This window comes from Genypterus blacodes, unplaced genomic scaffold (assembly GCF_046128005.1).
Source record: "Genypterus blacodes isolate CSIRO-AG114 ecotype Tasmania unplaced genomic scaffold, CSIRO-AGI_Gbla_v1 ptg000067l_1, whole genome shotgun sequence".
NCBI classification, from domain to species: domain Eukaryota; kingdom Metazoa; phylum Chordata; class Actinopteri; order Ophidiiformes; family Ophidiidae; genus Genypterus; species Genypterus blacodes.
The window spans coordinates 12,054,277-12,081,994 of NW_027466879.1; the positions used below are offsets into that span (position 1 = coordinate 12,054,277).

At 42.8% G+C, this 27,718-nt stretch overlaps 1 protein-coding gene across 1 annotated transcript; it reads left to right on the forward strand.

The window, feature by feature from the left end:
- The first annotated feature begins 1,807 nt into the window (after nt 1–1,807).
- Nucleotides 1,808–27,718, forward strand: lrrc49 (leucine rich repeat containing 49). Its single transcript, XM_076155978.1, has 17 exons — nt 1,808–1,868; nt 2,294–2,363; nt 2,460–2,573; nt 2,649–2,751; nt 3,254–3,457; nt 4,365–4,431; nt 6,676–6,819; nt 10,750–10,811; nt 12,465–12,612; nt 14,457–14,540; nt 15,634–15,812; nt 16,341–16,436; nt 22,995–23,229; nt 23,526–23,711; nt 23,876–23,985; nt 26,486–26,639; nt 27,001–27,718. Exons 2-17 carry the CDS (start codon nt 2,327–2,329, stop codon nt 27,214–27,216), a joined length of 2,139 nt encoding a protein of 712 aa, XP_076012093.1. The 5' UTR covers nt 1,808–1,868; nt 2,294–2,326; the 3' UTR covers nt 27,217–27,718.

A 27,718-nucleotide genomic window follows, 5' to 3' on the forward strand; every position in this document is an offset into this window, starting at 1 on the left:
CTGAGCACATACATTTATAACTAACGTGAATTTAAAGTTGCATATCACTAGAGAGACTAATATGTTGGTACGGCAGTTCCATAACCAGATGATATTTATGGGAGTTTCCAGTCTTGTTGAAGCAGATGTATTGACAGTATTCACCAAACCACGGCTACATGTGCCATTCAATGTGTTTACGCCAACACAGTTATTACAACCTCAATGTCAACACTGTAACCAGGTTATCTACATACAAACATTTAAGGCATCAATGGTGCCCCAAGGGGTGGCCAAGGGTAGTCATGGACACAGAGCGAAAATTATTGGTGACCTCACTGTCTCCCCTTGAGTCACTCTAAAGAAATCTCCTCTAATTAAAGGCGGAAATACTGAGAAAGCCAGACACTGGTTGTTATTCCCCTGCTAAATTAAAAATTGCAGTGCTCCTGCACTAACATATTATGAATCAAATGCCATTCAATGAACGGTATTAAATGAAACAAACAGCAATGTTCAATTTCTGAATGAAATACTCCTCAAAATAGGAATTGGAAACTGTAATATGCCTGTCTGTGTGAGTGTGTTTGTGTTTGTTTGTCTCTATGTAGCCACAAGGTCACAAGTTTGCACAGTTGCACAATGATTGTACTAGATGAACTCCAGCTTCTTAATACTTTCATACATTTTAGTGTTTGCTCTCTCCTTGTTGTTAAAGAATCAGAGCTTCTTGGCATAAAGCTACAGAAAGTACTACAGATCTATACTCAGCCAAGATTTACATTGAGCTATTTCAATGTGGCCTGTCACACAAGCTGTTGATGATCACCTCCCATTATATGTGTCAGCGTGTGCTTCATGAATAGACTGTGACAGGAAAAATGGAGGATGTCACTTTGATCAATCTGGACATGCGTTCTATCGGCAAAAGCCTCACTCACAGAATGTAAAATAAAATATGCAACATGTCACATTGCGCTGGAGTTTTCCATTATTGACTTTTTTGATAAATTAAATGTGTCTTACAAAAGTTGCCATAGCAGCATCAAACTGGTGGATGTAAGGGTGACTACACATGATATTATGTTGACTGACACACATTATATAAGCTATAGAGCAGCACAACATCAGTGTGAAGTTTCAGCTTTTCATTACTTTATATTAAGCCTATATGATCCAAAATGCTTTGCTGATCTGATATCTTTCAATCATCTTTAACTGAAGCATGAAACAAAACCAAGGTAAATATTTTTTTTTATATTTTGTCTATCTTTTTTGTTCTCTATAATGAAAATTCTAGTTATTTTGTTTTACCAGACGAAACTTTTTATGTATAAACCAAATCCTTTTAATTTAGCAGTGCAATCAAAAGCTCAGCATGTTTCCCTGCGGAATGTTTTTTCTGAGACACAGGAAATTAAGGTAACCAAGCAACGCCTTCGCTTGTCTCTGAGAGGAATGCCGGAACATGTGCCTAAAGCAAAACTAAGCGCCGTTTTTGAGGAAAGAAACCACAAAAACCTACCTATATTGTTGTAAATAACTTTGCGTTCTCCTTTGAATTATCGGAGTAACGAAATATGAAGTTGGCAGCAACATTAAAGTGACTTTTTGACGTTTTAGGCCGTTCTTACCTGTCAAAGTTAGCTAGTGCATCAACGCGAAAACAATGCGCGCTCACAAGTACAACCTGAGCGTCAACAACAACAACGAGAGATTGACGCTGCTCACCCCCACGGTACATGCAACACTACCACAACCTGGGTGTGCATGTTTAAATGTTGTGTGGGTCTATTGTAATACTTCGTGACAAATCTGTGCAGGTCAGCAAGCTGCACGTCACCGCTGTGAGATCAGCAGCAGCAGCAGCAGCGAGGAGCCAGAGGGCGGTGAGTCACATGAGAGAGAAGCAACATACATGGCCAAAAATGTGTGGACAGGCTTTGTCATTCGATTCACTGCTGGTTTTTGTATTATAATATTTTATACAATAATGTGCGTCTGACTTTGTGACAGCAAAGGCCCTTTGTTTTGTCATACATAACACATGTATGACAAAACAAAGGGCCTGGAAGAGATAGTATGCTGTCTTTGGTGAGGAAGAACTTGACCGGCCTGCACAGAGTCGTGAACACAACCGACTGTGATCCAAGTCTCATTGCCCCAACATCGGTCCCCAGACCTTATCTTAGTAACACGAAGATATTATGACATATGGGTGTAACTGTTGTGTCTTTCGGCCGTGTAGTGTATTTATATGATGTAATCACGGTTTGCAATATCTGCGTCACTATTCCTGTTTACTGTTTCACAGAGAGACTCAAAAGATCTGCCCAAGGAAACAAATATGAATACACACCAAACAATGGATCCCTCAAAACCAGGTAAGCAACAATCTACTTATTCAGTCACTCAATCAATAAACTTAATCCTACATTTCATAACTTCCCTGTTTCCTCACCCTACCATGTTCCATGTAGACAACAGGACCCATGTGTACAGCCACAGAATGCTCCACACAGCCCCAGTGCCGTCAGCATTTGCAGATAGTACCGACTCCTGTCAGAGTGGCTTAAAGCATCCAAAGTCAGCAGGTAAATGTAACGTAACTTTTCAATCAAAATGGAGAAAAGCTGTTTTGAAAAGTGCTGTGTGTAATTCCACACCAGGTGGTTCTGGAGGATGTAATTACACTGAAGTGGCTGCTTTTCCTGTCACTCCGTTTACGTGCGACGGTTCTGCATCCAGCCTTGAACGGATGGACTTGGACAGGTAAAGTCTGGCTTCCATCTTTCATTCACATCCTGGACTATAATTTTTGGCACTTATCTTTACCTTAGAACATGTTGGTAGCTGCCTCCTCAATCCAGTGTAGCTCTCACATACAGGCCTAATTTTCAGGTCTTGTCGCTGACCATATATATGTGTACTGTTCTTCCAGTGCCTTTCATGTTATGTATTATTATGTGATTTAGTTTTGTTGTTTTAATTCACTTAGTCTGACAATTACGTCATTTTCATATAATAATGGCTGTCGAAATGGAAAGTGCTGCATGTTGCCACCAGGGAGCAGCACATTCACTTAAATATGCACCCTCATAATCCAAATATCAGAGTGTGTTGACAAAGAGACACTTTTATATTGATGTGGTCATAATCAATAAGTATATTTATACATCAATATTCTGGATTATATTTATCATGGAGTGGCTTGAATGTAAAATATGGTCTGATGAAAGTGTGATTTGTAAAATGTCGTCTTTCTCCTTTTAAGGCACAGTCTGGGCGAATGCCCCCAGCTGGGGATAATGGATGAGCTGCGGTTTCTGAACCTGCAGCACAATTTAATCATAAGGATCCAGCATCTCTCACACTTACAGTACCTTGTTTTTCTGGACCTGTATGACAATCACATTTCTGAAATGACTGGCATTGAAGCTCTGACCTCTCTTCGATTCCTCATTTTGGGGAAGAACAGGTTGGTTGTCATCACTTGAGGTCAAACTCGTTCTAATGTCCCGGTTATTTATGAGAGTAAGATGTTATCAGTGGTGTCATAAGCTGCAGACTAGGTGTCTTCTGAACAGAATCCCTATTGTTCATTATTCTATAAGGAAATCTGTGGATTGCTGTGAAGTAATGAAGTGTTACTTGTGGGATATTCAGCACATTCTGTGTTTTGTAGTATCATTTGATACACTAGCTACTGCCATGTGGCAAGCTGCAGGGATGAGTGGTTTCCAGCAGGTGCCCAGTTTCAGTAGAAAAATGTACCTTACGGTGTTACTCATTTTTGTTTCAAAAGGTCGACAGGAAAGAGATTAAGTTTACAAATCACTGAATGAATGCCATCAGGATCTTACAGGCAAACTCTTGTTTTGTTCCAGAATTTATAAAACATGGCATTTGTCTCTAGACCCACTTTCAGGGCCACATGTACTTCCTGGAGTGTAAAGCATACTACTTATTTTGGTTTCTGTTGGCAATTTCAACAAACTGCAGCCTTATGTCCTTACATGCAATTTGATATAAACCCACATGGACAGTCGTGAACAAAAAGACAGTGTAAACTACGCTCCATCTCCTCAGGGAAAATAACATTTTAATACTCTTGGCTGCAAACGGCTTTGTAATGGAGACAATATTGGTACAATAACACAAAGGTTATCTTTAGTCAATCCTCTGAGCAATCTGCAGCTTCACTGAGTAAACAACAAAGAGCTGATAATGCGATGAATAGAAAATGTAACTCTAAAGACAGATCAGCTATGTCAAAAATAAAATGACACCAGCCTGTAATTGATACATTTGCAAAAGTGCACATATACTTATATAAATTCAGATTTTCTTTGATAATTGTGTCACTTTTTCTTCTCACTTCACAGAATTCGTAAAATATGCAGTCTGGAAAATCTTTCCAAACTGAATGTCCTGGATTTGCATGAGAATCAGGTACTGTTAGTTGTCTGTTACTATCCACCCTCCTATAGCGTTTGTGTATTTGAGCATTGTAATTTACTTTCCTGTACAGTAACCGGAGGAAAATGATGATTTCTAGCTGCAAGGTTCAGCAGGAGTTGATTGGCTTCTCCTCGTTCTCCACAGTGTTGATAGCTGGTGGTTATGTTAGAGTCTGTAAACGCTAGAGGCAAACCGACATGACCGCAGGAGACCAGGCAAATGTTGTCGGGCTCACTCAGAATCATTTATTCCATCATCACTTCTGCTAGCCAAGGATGTATATTCTTGACACAGTCTGACATCTTTTAAATGGTGAAGCTCCAATATATATCAATACTATTGAAGAAGAGTCCACCTTTTGGTTGTCATCATTTTCTTCCATTAATTCCCTTGATGTACTTCATGCATAGTACTCTTTTAGTTCCCACCATTGTTCAAAAACAAATGATTAAAAAACATCAGAGCCCTTGAGCTTTTGTCTGGGTTCTTACTCCCACATCCATTTCCTCAGTGTGACCCAATCTTAACTTATTCAACAGACACGACTGTTTCTGTGTTTAAGCAACCCAAGAACGAATTTGCGACAGCAAATGATGCTGCAGTTTAGTTAATCTGAGTCAAAAAATCTCGTCTCTCAGCCACCAAAACAAAGTCTGGGAAGAAAAAAAGATGCCGCTGATACTGACGACTGATGAGGATTTTCGCAGCTCCTGTAGAATAGAATGGAAAGGCCTGCCTTTACCCAAATGAGCGTTCTGCCAGCAGGCCGCCCACACCTCTCCTCTGAGAGCTGGTCTGGAGCCTTTGTAAGACTCCTTCCCTTTCTGACGTTGGCTGCTCTTTACAGGAGCCGGAATCCCAATTATTAGTCAGTGACTACTACACAGGGTTATGTGTAGCGTTTTTCCGGACAGAGGTTGCTTTGTTGTCCTGAAATTGCTCTCCACCTGTTGTGCTATTTTACTGCACAATTGCCTCTCCCAGTAAATAAAAAATAGCACACCACTTCACCACCCAAATCTAATGTGAGATGCTGACGATGAAAGAGAAAAGCAGATGAATGGAATTAATCTGTTCAGTGAATTAACAGAATAATAAATCGGAATGATATTCAGCTCAACATTATTATATTTTCCTATCCTGTCAGCTTGTTGTTTAATGAGCTTGTTGCCGGTCCCCTTTCATGTGTGCCTGCTATAACCACAAGCGGTAGATCACTTAGAGCCTTTCATCCTCCTGTCCTCTTGTAGAAAGGCTCACTTTACTCCTTTTAACTCAGAATGGCCAACTATCTTCTGTGGCAGGATGTTGTTTCATTTCCACTTTGCTGGAACTATTCAAAAGAGGATATTCTCTCTGGGAGTGTAGGACATTTAAACCACACTCGATCTCTGTGACCAAGTGTTGGGGTTACAGTGTGGCCTCACGTTGAATAACTGCTCTTTTGTTAGATGGTGATGTCTCCCATTTGGGCAATTGTATTTGAATACTCACAGGAGATAGTACAGTTATCTAATGTCCTCTGGGGTTTATGCAACAAAGAAAAGGGATCCCATCAAGTTAGGGAAGCTGGTTTACGACCATTTCTATTGTCTACTATAGGTGTAATTTGATCTGAATCTAGAAAAAAAGCAAATTGGTCTTATTATTATTATTTTAGTTGTCGCTTTTTTTCTTTTGGTCATAGGATTTTATCCTGAGTCCAAGCTGTCCATGTCCTACTCACATGTTTAATGTTTATCACATTACTGTCAGCGCATAATGTACATTAAGTTGTTAAATTCTTTCAGAACCAAAATTTGGACGAGTCACACAAGCCAAAGTATTTTGGATGTCAGACCAGCACCAAGTGTAGAGCTCTGTTTTGTCCTGTGGAACACTTGATCCTCAAATATTTTTATTGTATTATCCACAATGGGCCTGAGTGAGAAATGGGTGTTGATCAAGGAGATAAAGTGTTGACAGTAGTCGTAAACTTATGCCTGCTTTGTCGAGGTCATGGATTCCTAAACCAGGGCGTTAGATCATCTACACCCTGTCACACCATCGTCCTAAAGTTATTTAATGTACCAAAGGGATGATTTCTTTACATTTTGAAACATCTCATTGTCTGGTCGGGGGAGTGTTTGATCCTCCTCTTTGTCTATTGTTATCTGTTATTTTTATCCTGTCTATCCTTTTGCCCAATTTTCACATTACCCATTGTCTTTTATGTTTGACTGTGGATTCATCCAGATCTCGTGCATAGAGAACATGTCTCACCTGAACAGGCTGCGGGTGGTCAACCTGGCGGGAAACAAGCTCTCCATTGTGGAAAACCTCAAGGGTCTGGATTCTTTGACTGAACTCAACCTACGATACAACTGCATCTCTGTTGTGGTGAGAGGCCTCTTTACCAATTTCTTCATTCATTGCGTTCAGGAAATTGAGTTTTTATTCATTTTTAATGTCTGCTGTGGGTGTTGTAGTAAGTAAGAAAGTTGCAGTATAGATACAGATTGCAGAACTATGCATTGAGTCAGATGTGCTGTGACTAATGCATCATACAGATACAGTATATTAGCTCAAGGCTGTACATCAGAAAACATTTAGCTGAGGACAGTGCTCAGCTCAGGTGTGCAATACCTCCCGTGCTTGCGAAAACGCTGTGGCTGCCAATGATAACACATAAATGATCTCTCTGCATGTGTACGCAAGCACCCACCCACCCACCCACACACACACACACACACACACACACACACACACACACACACAGACACACACACACTCAAACGCATACATACAGCCCGATGAATTCCTTCAGCTCGTTTTCACCTCAAAGCATCTCATAAGGATTTGTAAATCATCATGTCCTGAAAGCTTGAGACATACGATAGGTTTTGTTATTGTCCTTGATTTTTATAATAAGGCTGTGCTGTCAAAGTTACAAAACCTGAAGTTCTCCGTATATAATGGATCCAGTAAGATAAAACCCATTGGTCCTGAACAGTCCGCGATGCTGTGTTTATGATTCATTTTTGACATCTGTAGTATTTGTAATGTTTTTGTTAACATAAGACCACATACACATCTGGTTTGATGCCCCACCAAGCATTAGTCTGAGGGAATCTTTGGCCTCTACTTGTTTTTCACATCTTACCAGATCAGGCCTGTTGCAGCTAGCCAGTCAGAGCAGAGAGAGCTTTTCAAAAAGGGGAGGGCAGTAGTCTGTTTTCACTCAGTGTGCACAGGGGTAGAAGGGGAAGGTGGAACACACAATATAATTACTGTCTAACATTTTTTGCACATTAAATAATTGCAAAGGTTTCAAAATAGAAACACGTCTCTTAGCAAAGAAGAACATGGAAATCTGTCCCCCATAATCTTAATGGAATGTGTTTAGAGCGCGTGTTTGCTCTGCTGCGGGATCATTTTTGTAGCAGTTTTCATTGTCAAACAAAAATAAAGTCTGTAGTAACTTGTTTGTGTTAGTCAGCGGGACATAATTCAGACATTGTGGTAGAGATACAGGATGTTCTAAACAAGGGAATTCACTCCCCCCTGGTTTCTATAGTTTTCATCTGATAAACAGAGCCATGCATGTCTGAACTGGCCCCCTTCATTTACATGCAAATCCCTTAAGCCCTCATCTGCTTTGTGGGGTAGAAAATATTAGTTTCCAATATTTGTCTGTACTGTATCTATTGAAGTTGTCATGACTCACCCTGTCCTTTGCCTGCAAGTATTGATCGAGAACCATTTCCGCTCCAAATTATAGGATGGCGCTTTTTTTATTGGATGCACAGGAGGGGAGGAAGCCTCGGTCTCTGACATTAGTGCTATTTGCTGCCAAGTGCTTATAGTTTAGCCTCAAAGCCAATAGCCATCATGCAGGTGTCCAGGTTTTCCCTTTGTTTTGAAAGCAGCGAAGCAATGGAGTTCTGGATCATAGAGATGCTGTGAGTGGCTTTGAAAATGAATTAAAGGCCAATGTGTCGGGCAAATGCTGCTTTTGAATAGTCATGCCATTATGGTGTTTGTTTGTGTATGTGTATGTGTGTGTGGGTGTGTAGGGTGGGTTGCAGGGTCAAATTCTTCATGTCATGAATCTGTGGTGGAGTAAATGTGTTATTTATTATGAAATAATGAGTGAACTTGGTGCTTCAAAGAGCAGTGAGGCATTCTTTCACATTCCTGGCAGAACATCCAATTTAAAGTCACATGAAGTCAAGAATAGTTTAAATTCACATGTGAGCTCTTGAGAAGCGAAGTACAAAAACACGATAGGAATGAGCACATGATGTTTGTAGTGTCAAATTGTGCCTGTGTGTCACCTGCACAGCATCTCGAGTAGGTGCGACCAGTTGTTACTATGTTTGTTTTTCAAAAGGCAAAGACAAAACCACCTCAACATCCACATGTGCTTGTGTTGATTTGAGGGTTTGTGTTGTTATGTGTAGCAAAGACAGCTGTGATGAGAGGTTATGCTGCGTTTGTGTGCCAATGCCTGCGCCAGTGTGAAAAATGAATACACGCAAGCTGTCAGGGAGGAGAGGGTGGAGCTGGGATAAAGAGGTGAAGGCACGGGCACACGTAGATACACACACAATCACAGACATACAGTACACACCCTCAAGCATAGCAGACACAAGAGCAAGGCTAGGTCCCGTCAGGCGATTCGGCTCTTATCAATTCAGATTCTGGGAGCGGAGAGCACGTTGGTGGGCTTCTGTTGTGCAGTACATCACTCTGATGATGACGTCATTCCATCTCAGACAGAGGCGCTATATTTAGTATCAGACAGTGCTCAGTGCTCACTGCATCAACATTCATACTGGGACTGAGAGTGCGGTGTAGAGTCAGTAAAAGCCAGAGCTGATGGCATGACTTGCAGTTTTTGAGAGAAGCGAACAGAACACACTCATACGTACATTGCTGAGGTGTTTATTACAGCAGCAGGCAAACATTATTCAAAGACTCTTAAGCTGAATAACCTAGAATCTATTTTTAAATTGTTTGTCATATAAGCCCTACTGAAATGTGTAAATTATAGCCTCCTTTATAGGCTCCATACATTAGAAATAAGCAGTTTGTATGTTTCTGTACTTCAGTGTGTCTTCATAATAGTCAATTCTTCAAAACTTTAAGAATGGCAGGCTGGATAATGAAGAGGAAACAAAGAAAATCAAGTTTACTTTTTTTAATATACTTGTGAATTTGGTTACGGCAGCATTCAACTTTCCTGAACCAGTGAACCAAAACAAGAGCAGTGGAGTTACAGCATCTGTTTATTTCCAAAGGGCCTGGTAACCATTTCACATTGTATTTACGGTAGTTTTTAGTTCAATGGAGCGTTACGAACGTAGCATTACTAAAACTTTTTTTTGACAGTGTTTGTACAGTATGCACAAAAACGCACTGCCCCTACATACATATACAGTATGTATGTATATGATTCCTGGTTATTCTCTGTGGAGAAGCCGTAGCCGAAATGCTAAAGGCTGATGCCTCATTTGAATGGAGATTGTCGGCAATGCAAGCCGGCAGCTGCAATATGGGCTGACGCTGACGCAGCTTGATCAGATTGCTGCTGGGAGTGTCCTCGCCCCTTTGCTCCCCACATGCACAGCCCTGACCACCCACACACACACGCACGCACGCTCACAGACCTTGCTGCTAATGACCATGATCCCCCCCACCCCCACGGTGCCATCTGATCAGCATTGTCGTTGTGACATTGCTGTGTCCGTATGTATGCGTCCTCTTGCCAGCCAGCTGCCACTCTGTACTCCACCCCCTCACAAAATCCTCTATTGATTAATGCCGATTCTTCCTGATGAAGAAACGACCTCCAGCTCTTTCCGGTCAGCTTTTATTGGATTGACTCTCTCCATTGTTCTTGTGTGATGAGCTGGTGGCTTCTCGGTGTGTGTGAGGGTGTATTTTAAGCGAGAACATTTTGAGTCAGCTTCCTGCAGCAGGGGATCACTGCATTAGCGCAGCACAATTCTGCTGTCCTCCTTCCCCTCCCCCTCCTCTCCCCTTCTCTCTCTCTCTCTTTCCATCTCTATCCTCCGCCCCTCCTCTCTGTGTAGACAAGGCAGTGTGCGGCGTGTGTGCGTGTGTGTGTGTGCATGCGCAGGGTGGAAGGGGATGCTGCATGCTGGAGCGTAGAGCTGCAAGGTGACTGAGGGAATAGAGAGGGATGCGGAGCTCTGAGCCACGCACAGTGACGATGCAGCACCCTTCTCTTCCCAAGCACCTTCTCCTCTCCACACCCCTCCATCTCTCTCTCTTCCCTCTCCCTCTTTCTCTTTCTCACTCTAGACTGAGGTGGACCGTCTGCCCTGCTTGCAGCGCCTCTTTCTCAGCTGCAACAGCATCGCCAGGTAAGAGCTTGTACCGCTTAACTCCCTCCTCCCCACAGGCCAGGGACGGGGATGGTGGCTGGACAGTGCCACATCCCCTCCCTTGCCTCTGGGCTGGGCCTAGCCAACAAGCCACCGGCAGAACACACACATACACACCCACCCACCCACCCACACACAAAGGACAGTATTGCTGCGGTGAGCAGTTTCTATAACCTAGAATACAGCAACCTGGATGTGCTCTTTGTTTAGAATGAACATGCTGTTTCCTACTGTAATGGGTACATGAGTGCTTAAAGGTAAGAGAGCAGAGAGACCAGAGCTCACTCACACAAAAAAAAAATGAATGACAGATATGGAAGTTCATTCAGTTCATAAGCAGCGTTTCTAGGTCAGGGGTGTGTTGCATATATTAGTGGTGTATTTTGTTGCTTAGTGTCAATGTCAGTCTCCTTTCTAATAGCTCTGTCTGGGGCGTTTTTTTTTTTTGCTTCCCATTTTCCTCTCTCTGCCAAGTATAAACACTGTTCTGATTGAATAAAGTTGCTGTGGTGATATATTTTGATAGAGCAATGTTAGCTTCTTTGCGTCCCACGGTAACCTTGTTCTGTCATACATCTGACCTGACGTTTTGAAGAGTGAACTATTCAGGACCTGACAAACCCACAGTGGATTTTCCTAAAAGCGTATTGTTATATGACTCATTTTCATAAACATAGACTTATTTTCTTGTTCAAAAGTACTTTAATTAACAACCCTTTGAGCGTCTGGTCATTGTGTCAGCGTGTTTACCTTATGGAAACTGTACTATTCTGATAGGCTAACAGTTACACTCTGTTGCTAGGTAGACAGGACAACACACACACATCTTGCTTGGTGCAGTCAGTCAAAGCAGCATAGGATTCTTGAGCAGAGGCAAGGCAGAACCAACAAGAGCAGATGAGCAAAGACCCACACCCCACTCCTTACTCGCCGTAATTCAGTTTCGCTTCGGATAATGTTTTGTCAACGATGTCATAATCTAACATAATCCCAGAACAGGTGGAAAGTTTCTCCACAGCCGCTCCCTCTAAGTGATCAGTTAATATCTGAATGACAACCAAGATCTTGAGTGGTATTTCCAGGATTACCTCGCGTAGCTTCTCCCTCTGGGCTCTGTGCTAATGTTTGCTCCTTAATCTTTTGATTTCCTTTATAATATTTGATAGCTATTATAATTATTATCTAAACCTCTTGTGTAGCTAAGCAAGCCCGCGGCTGTGTGTCATAGTAGCAGGTTCAGAAGTAGTTCAAGGTAAAATGATTCATCACCGTCCATTTAACTAATTAGTAAGATTCTCTCCCTTACTGTGCTTTTGTGAGTCTCCTTTAGCCACGGGGTGATAACTTTTGCTCTCTTTGTTGCCCCTTGTGGTTCAAGTTGCGAGGCGTACATGCTTAATTTTCATATCCCACTCCTTATCGTAGCTCAGATGAGTTTTGTTGTTGTATGTCTACATTAAAGGGTCAAGAATCAAAGCACAGCCTCGGGCATGTTAGCCTGTTTGATGACCATGTTTCCTGACATAGTAGTTAGATCAGCATGCAATGTATTTGTTTTGTCTTGTATGTGTGTGTGTGTGTGTGTGGACTTTAAACTCTTGATCTCACTCTACATGTCTCTGGTGTGTCTAGTTTCCATCAGCTAGCCTGCCTCGGAGAGTCGCGCACCCTTTCTGAGCTCACCCTGGATGGGAATCCTGTAGCCCTGGAGACATGGTACAAGCAGGCTGTCCTGCGCTGTGTGCTTCACCTGAGACAGCTGGACATGAAGCGCATCACAGTAAGGCCCGGCTGTTTCACGCCGTCCATTTGTTTCCATCTGTGTCTATGTGTAACTGTCCTCTACAGCCAAGCTAAGTTGTCCATAGGGAAGTACTGCACTACTACCATCTGGACAACCACAATGCATTTTATTTATATTGCATATAATTAACTTAAATAATCAAAGATGCTTTATAGAGTCAGGAAACATTAGAAAATCAGCAAGCGGCATATACAAAGCAAATGGGTTCCAGAGGGAGGGAGTGGCAATGGAAAGTTCCGTTGCTGTAGAATGTTTGCATGTGAAAGTGCAAACACGATCCGTCATACACAGTTCTGACGCACTCGGTCTTCTGCGTGAGACCTCATAACAGTGCACGTTCCTGTATCATATTTAAGCAGCCCTTGACTTCAACAAATGGCCCTGGCTGTTGAAAGCATGTGTTGCTGAAGACGCATGTTGATTCATGAACAGGACCTTGTTCACGCGGCACTATTATTATTATTATTTCTCATTTTCAAAGAAACTTAAACAGGCGTTCTTCCATTCGTTGGCAGTGGAGCATCTCCAGACTCCTGTACAGCTTGTGATGTCACCGGTTCGTCTTTGGTATCTGGCATCACTTTAATATTTATATACATTATATTCTTGTTTGACTTTGTGTGCTACAGGCAAAAGCAGACCAATGATACATTTGCAACGCAAACCTATCCACTAAACACTGTTTATTCTCAGCCATAAAGCATGAAGTCATTGTATTTATACAGTCTGCCAGCAAGGTGCTCCAGTGATGTATCAGCACGCTTTTAGAGGCTGTCAGGCAGGGAGAACCCAGGTCTGAGCTTGTACTTCTAAAGGAATCTGTAAGTACCACACACCTTGCCCTCAGACCATACTGCTGATAGGGCAAGAAAAAAAATGCAACTCTAATTTCAACTATTTTCATGTTTTCACTTGAATGTAAGGTTCGCATATTCTTTACTGGTTTAGCAGGTTTCATGACCCCAAGGCCCATTAAAACCATCCAACAAACTCCTGTCTGCAGCTGTCAATCATGACAACACGGCTGTGGTTTACTTCCTGGAATAGTTTTGCCTGTTTTTTGGAGATGCAAAGTTTTAAAATGACAGACGCAATGTAGTCCTTGAAATTGTGTCTACACCTTTTAAATGGCGTACAAATATGGCTTCGGGGAAACTTTGTGGCATTCACAGAAGATTTCTATTTTCCCCTCAATTTGATTTGTAAAACTCACCCCCGGTGCATAACTGACAGCTTCAGTTACGACAGCTTCAGTGGGCGTACTCACAAGCTTTTAGTTTCTATTTTTATGGTCTAGTAAATCCTGCAAAACAGCTACTGGGACTGTACAATTTATCTGCAATTTTAGGTAATAACCTGCAATTATATTTAATATGTCAAATAGAGCTTCTTTATCAAGAAAACTATTATGGCTTTGAATATCATTATCAATGTTGGCGGTTTAACTGTAGTTTTGACAAACTTACTTAAAGTTATATGTTCAGATTTTTTAAACTTAATAATCAACTGAATCGCTATTGATCACACTGACACATTGTTTCATCTTGTCAGAGGCAGCTGAGTATCTCTCTGCTGTCAGCCGGCACTCTCAGATTGTGTTGGCAAGATTGCATTCTGGGAATTTTGGCTTTCCCCAACAGCTGGCCGAGTGGATCTACGACTGACAATCAGGCAGATAATCCTGTGATGTAGCTGGCTGGTGTGCAGCAGTCCAGTCGCCAGCAGTTGCATAGGGGACAGGCTGTGGTTCCCCTCTCCCTTCAATAATTCAGAGCACGTGAATGGAGCATCATTCTGATTGTGTTAGCTATGTTTTTCAGGACGAGGAGCGGCGCATGGCTGGTGTACAGGCTCGGAAAGAGGAGGAGAAGAAGAGGGAGAGTCACAAACAGACCATTCATAAGGTACAGCTCTGCTGACGATCTGATTGACTCTTGTTGTCTTTGTCGCTGCCTGGATTCAGAATTTAAATATACAGCGCATATAAAACAATAGCTTAGATTCTCGAGAGCAGATTAACAAGTCCCCTTTAAACCAACTGGGCTCCTAAAGGGACATATATTTAGTTTCTTGTTTAGAGCATGGTTATTAATTGCAAGCCTCACACTGCTGGATGGCACATTCATAGCATATTGTTGCATCATGAAGGAGGGGCACTGTTGCCTGGAGTCATCAGATTGTGGATTCTGTGTTGTAGAGGATCATTAAACACTGTCTGGCTGCTAACTAAGACTATTAGGGTGCACTATCCCCAGTGGGGAACATCTGCATGCTTCTCCATGATGATGGTGTGCTGAAGTGAAAGTGAGAGTGAGGCTGATCAGGCCAGTTTGAGTTAAGCTTCATATTGGATACACCAAAAGAAAGAAAGAAAGAAAGAAAGACCCCCTCCTCCCCCTGCAGAGAGATGAAAGATACATGTGTTTTTTCTTTTTGGAGATGAAGTTCATAGTTGAATAGATACTGCTTGCCTTTTGTGTGTGTGCGTAGGGGCTTGTATTGTTCTGTTCATGTGTCTTTAGCTGAGACAGCGTGGGCCTCTATGTGGAGCTGATTGTCTCCCAGTAATCCAACTCCTGCTAATCCCTGCTAGTGAGAAAACGATATTCTTGAATGCTACGACCAAGGGTTCATTAGTGCAAAGGATTCACTATGAACTCACCTTTGCATGGAGGAGTGGCACATTCCATACCTACGCATATCGAAACTAAAGCTGGGTAAGGGGGAAAGTGAAATGAAAGAGAGAAAGCAGAAATCGAACGCAAATGAAATAGGGACAAAAAAATTGTGACCAGCACGATTTCAGATTTAACTCGTATCAATTGTGACATTTGAAGTTTCAGAGACAAGCAAGACAGGAGGTCTAACTTGCTGCTTGTGACACTGAATGTCCTCAGTGTTCTTCGAAGGGGAATTGTCACTTGAAACCTTTTCTGTCCTCTGTCTGTCTGTGCCTGTGTCTGCGTGTGTGTGTGTGTGTGTGTTGCATCCATCCAGGAGAAGCGGCGTCTGGCCATCCGTAATGCAGCACAGCAGTGGGAGGGTGTCAAGGCCTGCCTGGAGCTGCCACCACCACCGAATGGCGCCAAAGAGGAAATCAGTCCAGAAAACAGCCCCGCCCACAGCCCTGCCCAGACCAATGGCCACGAACAGGAACCTTCTCCTGATGAGCCACGGTACACAACCACTTCTAAAGCAGGTTGCGACACATATGGTAGAATTAAATAGCACACAGCCTGGCATGATGCTGTCATTATGTAGGACTCATGTTCCTGTTGGGGACAGAAGCACCCTGGCTCCACTGTGGTGTAGTGTGGTCTTAACCTGAATAATTGATTCACTTTGGGTCAATTATAGATACACACACGTGGTTTAGTGATGCTGTTGCTTTGAGTGTTTCCAAAATGACCTTCACTTTCTTATTCATTTTAGTTGTTGGGTTGTAAGTGTTCAATAAGTGGTTCATGATTTTTTTTTGTGTAAAGTTCAATGTTATTTCCTCAGTTTCAGTTAGGAAGGCTTTCAGTGGAGGCTTTGGTGTCCCTTGGTGAATCATAATGGACATGCTTATTAATGACATCTATTTTTTTAATCCTATAGAACCTCCTCTTTTCTGTACTTAATGGCAGTGCTGATGGGGCTGCCCTGTTTATACTTACATACGTGTTTGGTGATTTTTGTAATGTATTTTTTTTTTTTATCAGACGGGTAAGCCCGGGTTCAGGACCAGAGCGACCAATAGGGGGCACTGAGAGCAGACTCCGCACCAACAGCCGTCCAAACAGCCCAAGAGATCCCAAGTAAGACAAAACATGCATCCCCAAAATACACACACCTAGCCAAGCACACACATCTGGACAAGAGCCAACAGTCAATTAGATCGTGATGAGAAACATACAGCTGACAGTTATTTGCTGAAATGAAACAACACAAATTTGACCTTATTTTAACTATTTTAGCATTTCTTGTGGAGAGAGATAAAGAATGTAAAAATCATCCACGGTTGGTTCACCAGGAACCATTTAATCCATTTAGCCTTTTCTTCTTGGATGTCTTTTTGAGTCTGAGCTTTCAGCTGGGCATTGAGCTCTGCAACCCTCAGCCTTAAGGAAAATGAATTATCTCTCTGTGGTCTGAAGCTATGCAGCTCCTCAGCACTGAGCTCTGTAGTTGTGTTTTGCAGTGTTTGAAGACTGGTTTCCCTTGTTCAAAGCCTCCTTAATCTGGCTCCTGAGCATTGCATTGGTCTTCACGGCAAGATCCAGTGTGTGAGAAAGCTGCTGCGGCTGCATTGACCTTTGTAATAGTGATCTCTCTCCAGCATCGGGAAGACTTGCCATGCTCTCTATCTTCCGTGCCACAGACCTGCCGTGGCTTTCAAAAGAAGAACAATGAAAGATTTTAACAGCTCTCAGGCCCTCTTTTTTCACTCTTCACAAGCTATTATTAAATTATATTACACTAAATTATAGTTTTGAGTTATGAGCCTGAAAGTAACTAGAGTGCTGTTGCAGCCTTCCATTGACTGCATTTCTTTGGGCAGGGCAGAAAATGTGATGTTGCTGTTATTACCAAGTAATTTCTCCCTCAGTTGTATTCGGCATCAGACATCTTGATCTTCATCGAACCCTCACCCAACTATGACTGTTTGGAGTGTGCTTATTACATTTCTGATATGATTGGCACAGTGACTCAGTAGTTTTCCAGGTTCTTTCCTCACTACTGTGAGCCACTCAGATGATTCCAGAGGAGAAAGAGGTTGAGTCATGATGACAACCTTAAATCAATATTCACTAGAACCACCATTCAAAAGTACAAGAATGTATTGTTGCTCTGCATTATGCTAATGAAAGCTCTTCTTTCTCTGGCACGAGCAATGCCACCTGGCCCTTTATCACACTGACACACTTCTCAAGAAACAATTGGTTCCTGTGAATGGGTGTATCGTTTGAACAGGTCCTCTTTCATCTTCTGAAGAGTAATCTATATCCGTCTGATGGATCACAGGTTAGCAGCCTCTGACTACACCAGAAAGAATTATGAAAGATGTTTCACACATGTTGAAACACTGCCCTCCCAAAGCTGGGGCTTGGAGAAATCTCATTGTCTAGTGGATAGATCTTAAGCAAAGACTCTAAGCAGCTTCACTCCCCCTTTTCTCCTTATTTATGGATATGCTGGCAAGAATGCATGGAGAACGTCCAACAGCCACAATGTTGCTCATTTCTTTCTTGAAGCAAACCCATGTTTTAATGTTGTTGAGCAAGACAGTGAAACCTCTACCTACTGAGGTGTGTCTTGGCAGCAAAATGTACACATGCATGTCTAGGAGATGTAGAAACACACAGGCGCTCCTTCCGCTATTGTGCTCTAATCAGCTGTCTGAGTCAGGGTTTGTCTGTCTGAGTGATATATTCTGGTCCATGTATGAGTGAGTTATGAGGAGGAGGGGTAAGATGAAAGTGGAGGCTGTGTCGAGGACTATTATTACTCCATTTAAAGAAGTCCCTCCTGTAACAGGATATTGAAAATGTCCCTGGAGCACAATCCCTCAGTTGCTATAGTTATATTCTTTTATAGGGTCTACTACTATTGTAACTTAATGGGTTTAGGGGGCAAACCGTCTCGAGTGATTCAGCCTTTCAAATTGTATCATAGGCCTTGTTAAGCCTTCAGGTGCTTTGACCTGTCACCTCAGTGGCGACCAGGACATTCTTAAAGGCACATTCTGGTGCTTTTCTGTGTAAAGGCCTCAGTATGTTTTACACAAAGTGCCTGTCACATTGTGTGATGGCGCTTGAAACACCTTCAGATGGTCAATTTCAGGGCTATGGGTACAAAAATCTGTAACTTTCTAAACTGTACACACTCCCTCCAACTTCATGCAACTGATTGGCCAGGTGTGTTGAGGCGTGAAAATAGGATTTTAACTTTTCTTTCTTGAGAGAGAAGTTAAAGTGTCTGTCTTTACCCTCATGATGATCGATTGGACTGAGATTAAGAAACACAGAAGACGTCTCATCTCTCGGTGACAGCAACTTTGTCAGCTCACTTGCCACTGTAAACATTTTTGTATAAACCCAGGTGCTTTGCAAAGTTGAGATGACCTCAGATAGTTGTTGGAAGTGTTCCTGCCGTGGATTTTATTCTTAAGAAATTTGCTTCATCTTCCCCCAAGGAGAGCTTAACGGGGCAGATGACGGAAGAAGTTGTTTTAGTGGTTAGTAGTGGTTTTTTGTGGCCTGAGATTGAATCCACTATCTCATGATTGGTTGTTATGGGGTGTGAATCCCTCATGAACCGTCATAATAACTGTGTGAGTTTTTTTTTATTCTTTTGCATCCTGAGGAGATGAGTCTATGGTGTGTCACAGGTCATCTATAATCCCGCTTTCAGAATCTCAAAACAAACAAGAAAATCTTTGTTTCCTTTGTCCCCAACCACGTCCATCCACACATCTGGATCTGTTCTATGGGGGTCGTGGGGAGGACAGGACAACTTCCTTTTCCTGTTCCTCAGGCAGGACAACTTCCTTTTCCTGTTTCTAAGAACTCTAGTTTTTGGAGTGTGAGTTTGTTTCCAGTGGATATTTCTTGGCAGCTCGAGCAAGTTTGACACACGCATAATAAAATTTGCATAGCTGGCACCAGTGGGTAAAAACAAATCACTCATTTTAATTGATCAAATTAAGATCGTATTACTGTAGCGACAACGGCGTGTGTGTGTCTGTGTGTGTGTGTGTGTGTGTGTGTGTGTGTGTGTGTGTGTGTGTGTGTGTGTGTGTGTGTGTGTGTGTGTGTGTGTGTGTGTGTGTGTGTGTGTGTGTGTGTGTGTGTGTGTGTGCGCGCTCTGACTGCAGTGCACTTTTATGAACAGATAAAAAATAGGAGTAGGGATGTACAGTGTAAGAGCGGAGGAGTCATTACCCAGGCATTCAGCAGTGGTCTTGTCGCTGTGTGGAGAGATGGAAGGCCCTTTATTCTATTCAAACATTCAGAGTTCTACTGAGAATCTAAGCACATGGACTTGCATGCATATAAATCAGCCATTTGTATCTTTATGAGGGAGAGACAGAAGTTCACCAGGCCTCTGAAATGAAACAAAATCCATAACCACTGCAGAGAAGAACAGAGGAATAATCCCAGAGACTCAGCACTCAGTAAACCCAGCGCTTTGAATGTGTTTTTGCCTTTTTAATGAAGTGAAATGTTGAGTGATGAATGAACGCTGTTTCTAAAATGAGTGCTCATAGTGTTTTATGCGTCTCTTACACAGTCATTTTTTTCAGATTTGACAGATGTCCATTTTATAGCTTCTCTAGGAACATGTGAGCTAGAGCTGGTCTTATTTATTGAAAAGGCCACAGAAGGGTTCACGTTATTGACACAGATTTGTTCCGTCTTCGTTCCGCCTCGTTCAATTCTTCTCTCTGTGTTTGTTTCTGAGTTCCTGTCAAAAGGGGATTCGGGCCACTTGGCAGCCGTTCAAGTGTGATTATAGGAGAACGAAACGTGAGGCAGTACAGAGTGTGTTGATGTCACACATCAAGACTAACAAAAGTTACCCCGCTATCTTTTACGTGACTTGTCCACTCGGAATGATGCATCTCCCCGCACCACTTCCCGGTTCGTTGCCTCCTCCATCTCAAAGGCGTGGCACACACTTATGATTAAACTGCCTCTCAGCGACTGGAGCCTGCCCGTCTCCTGTTGATCAAGGCCTGCGTTTACGCCCATGTATATACTTGCAACGACACACTATGACTTGCCAGCTTGAAACATTATTCATTATTAATGCTGGTTTTGATACTTTTACTTTCAAATTAAACTTACAGCATTTAAATTATAAGGCTGGCTTTCATTCAGGATGAATTGGGGATTGTAATGATGTTTGACCTGTTACCTGTCAGTCACTGGTTTCTTGAAAGAGATCATGACGAGAGCTGTATGAATTGGGGATTGTAATGATGTTTGACCTGTTACCTGTCAGTCACTGGTTTCTTGAAAGAGATCATGACGAGAGCTGTATTGCAGGATTAATCCAGGCGCTGTGGTTATTGGCGGGTGAAATTGGTGAGGTCTTGTCAGAGGCTTTAGCTCTCCCAGAGTTTCTTTAAAACCATGAAGGAGAAATAATTGTTTCTGGAGGCTTAACTTTGAAGCGTCTTATTGCTTCACAATAGAAGCACGCTTATGGTCGATGGTTTATTGACACACAAGTTTAAGCATGCGTACAGATCATACACACTGACAGAAAGTGCCTGTACATATAAAAACACACAAGTGGACCACACACATGCACCTTGAAAGACCTCCTGATCATCTCCTGAGGCTCCTGGCCATTCACCTGTCTTTATTAGAAGACTGAAAGGCCAAATGATCGTCCTCTGAGATGCTTGTGTTAATATGCACTTAACTTAGGTAACTTTAGCTTACTGCAGTAACATTCTTAAACAAATAACTTTCTGTAATCAGGGTAAAGAAACACAGACCAGTAGGCTCTTTGTGAAAAACAAATACAAATGCACAGCAGGGACGACGTTGGAAAAACTGACCATCAGTTAAACTGCTTTAACAAAAATATTAGCAAACAGATTTCTTGTATTACTTTTAAAATATATACATGTAACAAAAAGCAAAGTTCTATTTCTTAAAGTAATCACTCTACCATTGTAACCTGGCAATCTTCCTGTGTGTGTGTGTGTGTGTGTGTGTGTGTGTGTGTGTGTGTGTGTGTAAACACTGTTACTGTTGTGTCACTTTCCTCCTCCAGCCGAAGGACGTGAACTGGTGGAATGCTCCTTCATGATTACTCCATAATGATCTCATAACAACCATCTACACTACATTCACTTTTCCTAGACAATCACATGAGTTCAAAGCACTTAAGTCTCTCTTTAAGTCTGTATTTACCTGGAGCTACAGTCAGAAAAAAAAAACTCCTGATTGCAAATTCTGTACTTTCATTGTAAGCCAAAGCATATTTACTGTGAGGCAAGGACATAATGAACCAATGAGAGAGTCTTTATATAATAAAGCAAAAGCCTTAACTTTGCTCAGTCATCCAAGGACTTCACGTGTATGGCTTAATTAACTTCTCTAAACTAATATGCATTTAGTTAAGTAAAGGGATGTTGTACATGTTAGCATACAAATATGTGTGTTATGGCGAATGACCATTGGCATAAAATTACATTTGATTATTCCATATATTGTTAATTTCTAGTTATCATGAGCCCCAACAGATATCGCGGCACATATAATCAATATCAGACTAATTCTATCTATCTAATCTAATCATCTTTGATTTGTGAACATGTCTGAAATGTTCCCCTGGACAGCTATGTTCAGATCTCCTTACTCTTGTCCTCACTCTTCTGCCCTCATCTGACTAGACCTGCTCTCATTTGACCGAGGGCTTTAATTATCAAGTGTAATTCTTTGTCCAATTCTCTGTAGGACAAGAAACGATTCCTTCTCTCAGGTACAGAGACGAGTCATCTCTGGGGGGAATCGAGCTTACAAAGGTGGCCTTTACAATCAAGCTTTAGTTACAGGACAGTGTCACTCTGTTTCTCTGTATTTATTCGAGTCTGCTTTCCTTTTTTCCCCCCAACATTCTCTATTTGACTCTTCTCTCTCTCTCTTTCTCTCTCTTCTGTCTCTCTCCACCTCAGTCAAACACTATCTAAAATCAGTCTCAACAAGAATCTTGGATTACTCTTCCGTAATCAAAGGATTAGTGTTCCATCCACTGTGCATTTCTCTGTCTCTGTGATCTGGAGGGTGTGAAATATGAATAGGGGTGATTAGTATGTTGGCAGGCTGAATGCTAATGATCGGTGTTGAGCAGCATCTGATGTCCTGGTATGCCAAACGGTCCCCTGAGTGTCAGTGGACCGAGCACAGTGGGCTCAGGTAAGGAGATTGTGTCTCCTTGAGACTTACCCAGATTCTCCACTCTCACGACTCTCTTATCAGGGAAGGGCATTTTGACTGCCTTAACAGGGAATAGAAAGGGATTCAGAAACAATCGAAGACAAATAAGACATTGGTTAGATCCAGGGATTGTTCTGTAACCACATTGCTGTTTTTCCTCCCTCCATATATTGCCTGCTTTCTCAACCTGATGGAAAAACAAGCAAAAGCCATTCTTGGTAACCAGGTGACAGAAGAGCGGCTGTCCTAAGAGATTTCTCCTCCAGCAGGTGTTAAGTAATACGTACAAGACCCAAAACCTGTTCGAGCATCCATTGGGCTCAAAGTGTCAAGAGGCAACAAGTTCAGCACAGATGGTAAAGACAGCACACTAGCACTGTTTTAAGCGTGTTTGTGTCTTTGTGTATTTTTCTTTTCCAGGCTTCAAGATGCAGGCAGCGGCAGCGTTCAGAGCTTGTCCTTGTCCGACAGTCACCTGGCAGAGTTGGACGGAGACACCCTGCATTTGGTTGGACTTGGGGCGCTGGAAGCTTTGGAGAGGGGCTGGGGGGTTCAAACTGCCGGTGCCGTCAATGTTATATGCTTCCGCTACATCAACTTTGACGCCATCGTTCCAACACTGCCACGGATACGAGTGAAGTTCCCCAATCTATCGGTGAGAGCAGCAAAAGGAGTATGTATCCTTTAGGGCCAGAGTGTAATGTCGAACCAATGTTATAAACATTTAGAATGAATAATTTAAAGAAAACATGCAATTAGATGGATATTTTTAGTTTCTTGAATACATACTGTACGTGTTTGAAACTGAAGGTACCTAAAGACATAAAGCCCTTAACGCTGGCAGTCTACAGGCACAGCATCAACATCTATCTACACGTATTTAGTATATGTCTTATGCAGATCTACTGTGTGAGCTTACACATCTCATAAAGTGACCCATTGTATCTGCAGCACCTGATCTTCATGGAAGCCAACATCAACCGTCTCCCCCAGCTGGCGGCCCTGGCCCAGGTGAGGCGCCTGGATCAGCTGACTGTCCACCCAGAGGGCAACCCGGTGGTCAGCCTGGCTCAGTGGCGCTCCTTTGTTATCTATCGCCTCCACCACTTCAACCTGCAGAGGATCAACGGGCAGGAGGTCAGAACTAACGCAGCACCACTCAATTCAGGGCTGTTCCGAAATGACAGATTAAGAGAAATAGTGAATTGTTAAACTGTAGTGCTCATTCAGAAATACTTAAAAATGGAGCAGTCAATTAAAAGACCTGTGTGTGTGTGTGTGTGTGTGTGTGTGTGCACTAGGTGACCATGAACGATGTGATTGCTGCAGAACGCGTGTTTGGGACGTTGGGTCATATAGCAGCTACTGAAACCCCACGTTGCCGTCTTCTCCTGCTGCTTGAAGAGTCCAGGTAAGACCTTCAGTCTGAGAGACACCACTACGCAATGTCAACTCCACTTTAGTTACAGGCGTGTCCCGTGTGTCCTGTGGCGTACACGAAGATTTGTGAGTTACAACTAGTGTATGCGTACGATCTACATGTATGTGCTTGCCTGTGATTCACTCTTTGTGAATACATTTGTGTATGTGTGCATATGTTTCTGAGAGACAGCGAGACAAAGCCTGGCACTCAGGAGCCCAGGGAATTAGACTCTGTGTCAGAGTCAGGGTGCGTACTTGGCACTTTGACACACACACATTCCTCTCCCCAGCCAAAAGCTCTTCAGCTCTGTCACTCTGGGTCAGTCAAACACATCCACACAAAGCAAATCTACTGAATTTGTCAAACATAGTTTTGCTCTGAAAAGGTTTTAATGATCTAATTGTTTACGGCGACACTGCGCTGCTCAAAGGTTTGTACTGTAGATAGTTTTAAGGTCAGTGATTTGAAATGGCCAGGATAAACATATACATTTGTTAATTGTCATATAGACCTTACTTACATTAGAAGATTGTGGTAGTAATGAACAGATTTGCACATTTGCCCCAACAGAATTGTGTTAACAATGAACTGGCAAACTTTGGGCCACCTGGCTCTTGGCTGCATCTCACACTGGGTTTCATGACATGTTCTGGATAGATGATACACAACAGCCCCGCGGCTCAACATCCTCTTTCTATCACTGTCTTAATCACAGTTACCTACATTTGACCTACTAGTCTCATTTCTCCTTTTTGCTCCCTCAATTTGTCTATGGTTTTAGTTACTGGAAATGTCTTATTTCACAGAATATGTCATACAAAGTAAAGACTTGTAAATAGATTGGTGCAGTGTGTGTTCTAGCGGTCAGTCTTTGTTCCAACCTTCACCTACACAACCTCACAACCCTCTGGACCTCTGGAGACCGAACAAATGAGATTTGTGGATACAAGCGTCCAAATTGAGTTTCCTACCCTTAGGCTGAGGAGCATTAAGAAAGTTTGAGGTAGATCCACTGCACTCTCTCACACTGAAACAAGCTGACTGAGGAGACATTGTGACCTCTGGATGCCTCCTGGATGATCTTCCTGGGGAGGTGTTCCAGGTCGAGGGGACCACGGGGCAAAGCCTGCAGGAGGAGCTGGAGGAGGTGATTAGAGAGAGGGACATCTGTGAAACTTTGCTTCGGATGTTGCCTCTTCAGATAAGCAGCAGAGGATGGATGGATTATTGAGGTGTCGGTGTTCCTGTATGTTCAAGACCTTAACAGGGTTTCATTCACACGCTTTGGAATTTATGTTGCATGTGGCTGCTATTAATCAGCAATGCCTTTGCTTATGTAATGGTGCTACACACACACACACAAACACACACGCACGCACGCACGCACGCACGCACGCACGCACGCACGCACGCACGCACGCACGCACGCACGCACGCACGCACGCACGCACGCACGCACGCACGCACGCACGCACACACACACACACTACACATGGTACAATGTGTTGTAAAAAACAAAACAACACACTGTCTCAGTGAGTGTCGTTATGGAATTCATGACCTTGTTGTCTCAAATTCTCCCTGTCAGCAATGTTTGCTTTTGATTAAGGAATGACTTCAGAAAGAAACAACACTGTCAGCTTCTCGACTCGCCTCCACCCAGCACTCTTTGGTCTTGGAAACATTATTCAGCACACTCTGAATAGGATACAGTTACAAAAGAAACATTTAAGACAAAAACATGGATTATTTTTAGCATGACAGTGATAAGACATCCAACCCTTATTTGGACCAAGGCACGTGTTGTGCCTTACACGCAATCCTTTAGCCACAGGGCTCAGACTCATGTTCTGCTGCGGGCACAGTAACGCTCCTGTGACGTGGAGAGTTTAGGCAGGTTTGTTTTGTGCTTTGCTGCTGATACTGGAACTCATTAAGGATTTCAAAGACAGATTATTGTGACTCTGATAATATTTCCTCCTCATTAAGTTCATCCACATCCCTGCTGTCACGTTTCAAACTTTGTCCCCATCCCTGTGCAGCTCTCTACAAGCTATCTTATCCTATATGGAATGTTTGCCTCCAGCCTCCACTGAAGGACTATTTCAGCGTCCTGGCACTGGTCTGTGGAACATGTTGCTGCAGCGCCGTATCACATGAGATTTAAGATTAATAGACAGAAACATTTGAAGTCCTTGAATGCCTCGTACATGTATGCACATTCTGCTGCTCAGCACTGCAAGACACACACTCATGAAAGATCTCATTTCGGCCAAAATTGCCAAACTGTTCAATGTGTCCTTGTTGGATCTGTAGTAAGTATTAATAGATTTCATGTGAAAAGTAAATGGAGTAATTAGATTTTTCTGACAAACCTAAATTGTTATTATTTACTTTATTAGTATTATTACGCTGTTCTCTGTTCCATGTATGTGCGTTATGCGTCTTCTCATCTCTTGACACTTCCATCTCTGTCCTCACTCTGTAGAAAGCGCCAGCTTCAATTCCTATTGGAGGGTCGTGGCAGACGGGCGGGGCTGAGTCCAGAAGAGCTGCGAGACAATGGGAAGCTCCTGGGTGAAGGCCTGAGCAGAGCGCTGTTTAACTATCCGAGCCGAGACTGCAGCGCTGAAAGTCCAGAGGTCTCTTCTTTTTACCACATTAACCTACTGCAGTGTTTCTCCAGTAGTGCAGCTCTATATGCTGTATTTTCCATCGCTCCCCGCTGATTAGCTATGTCCAGTATGCTTAGCCAATCAATCATGATATGGGAGGCGTGTGTGTAATGTGTGGGTAGAGCTCGGACAGATGGAACTTTTGCAGGCCAGGATTGGGAACCACAGGCCAAGTGGTTCAGTGGACTGTTGTGAGACTTAGAAAGATTGATTCTCACGTCAGCCAATGTTGTTGTTGACTGCTGTAGTGTTAGTTGACACATCACCTTAATGAAATCTTAACAGTATCTTAAACGTTTAGAGTCACATTATATGCTTTTCCTCACAGGAGGGCAGTGTGGAGTCGTCGGAGCGAGCGTCCATGGTAGATCAGTACCTCCAGGAGTTGGTCCAGGGGGCATCAGACACTAATCTGAAGGGTGAGGCTCTACACAAGCTCTGGCCCTCCATGTTTGCAGAGATGGTGAGGGACTGCGTGATGGAGATGAGAGACCAAGCAGCCTTCCGACACGCCAGCCTCGGCAGACTCTCTGAGACCAAGTGAAGAGGACCAAAGGTTTGCTCTTAGAAACACATACACACAACTTTCCCCTCTGCCCCTCCAGTAGCCACTTCCAAACTCCATCTATATCAAACACATCATCACTTGGCAACTTCATCAGCCAATGACATCTTTGAAAACTGAAGGGAGTTCCCCTCACGTCTGGGAAAGCTTTTTCTCAAGATGGATGTAGTGTACCATTTTAAAGATGTCTGAAGCATGACTGAATGTACACACTGTCTGGATATATCAGCTCCTGGAACTTTAACATACTTGAACGAAGAAACGTATCGAGCGGTCATGCAGTGTTTGTATCTATAGAGCATCCTCTGCACTTTACAAGCCTTCTGAGTGAGCCCCTCTTCACCGTTGTCATCAGCTGGAGATGAGATGACTGCTGTCTCTTTTCTTGAGACTTAATTCTTCTGTGTCTTAAGTCATGTTTCACGTGTTCAACGCTCGCTCACGTTCTTCTGCCTGGCATAACAAGAAGGGCGCAGACAAG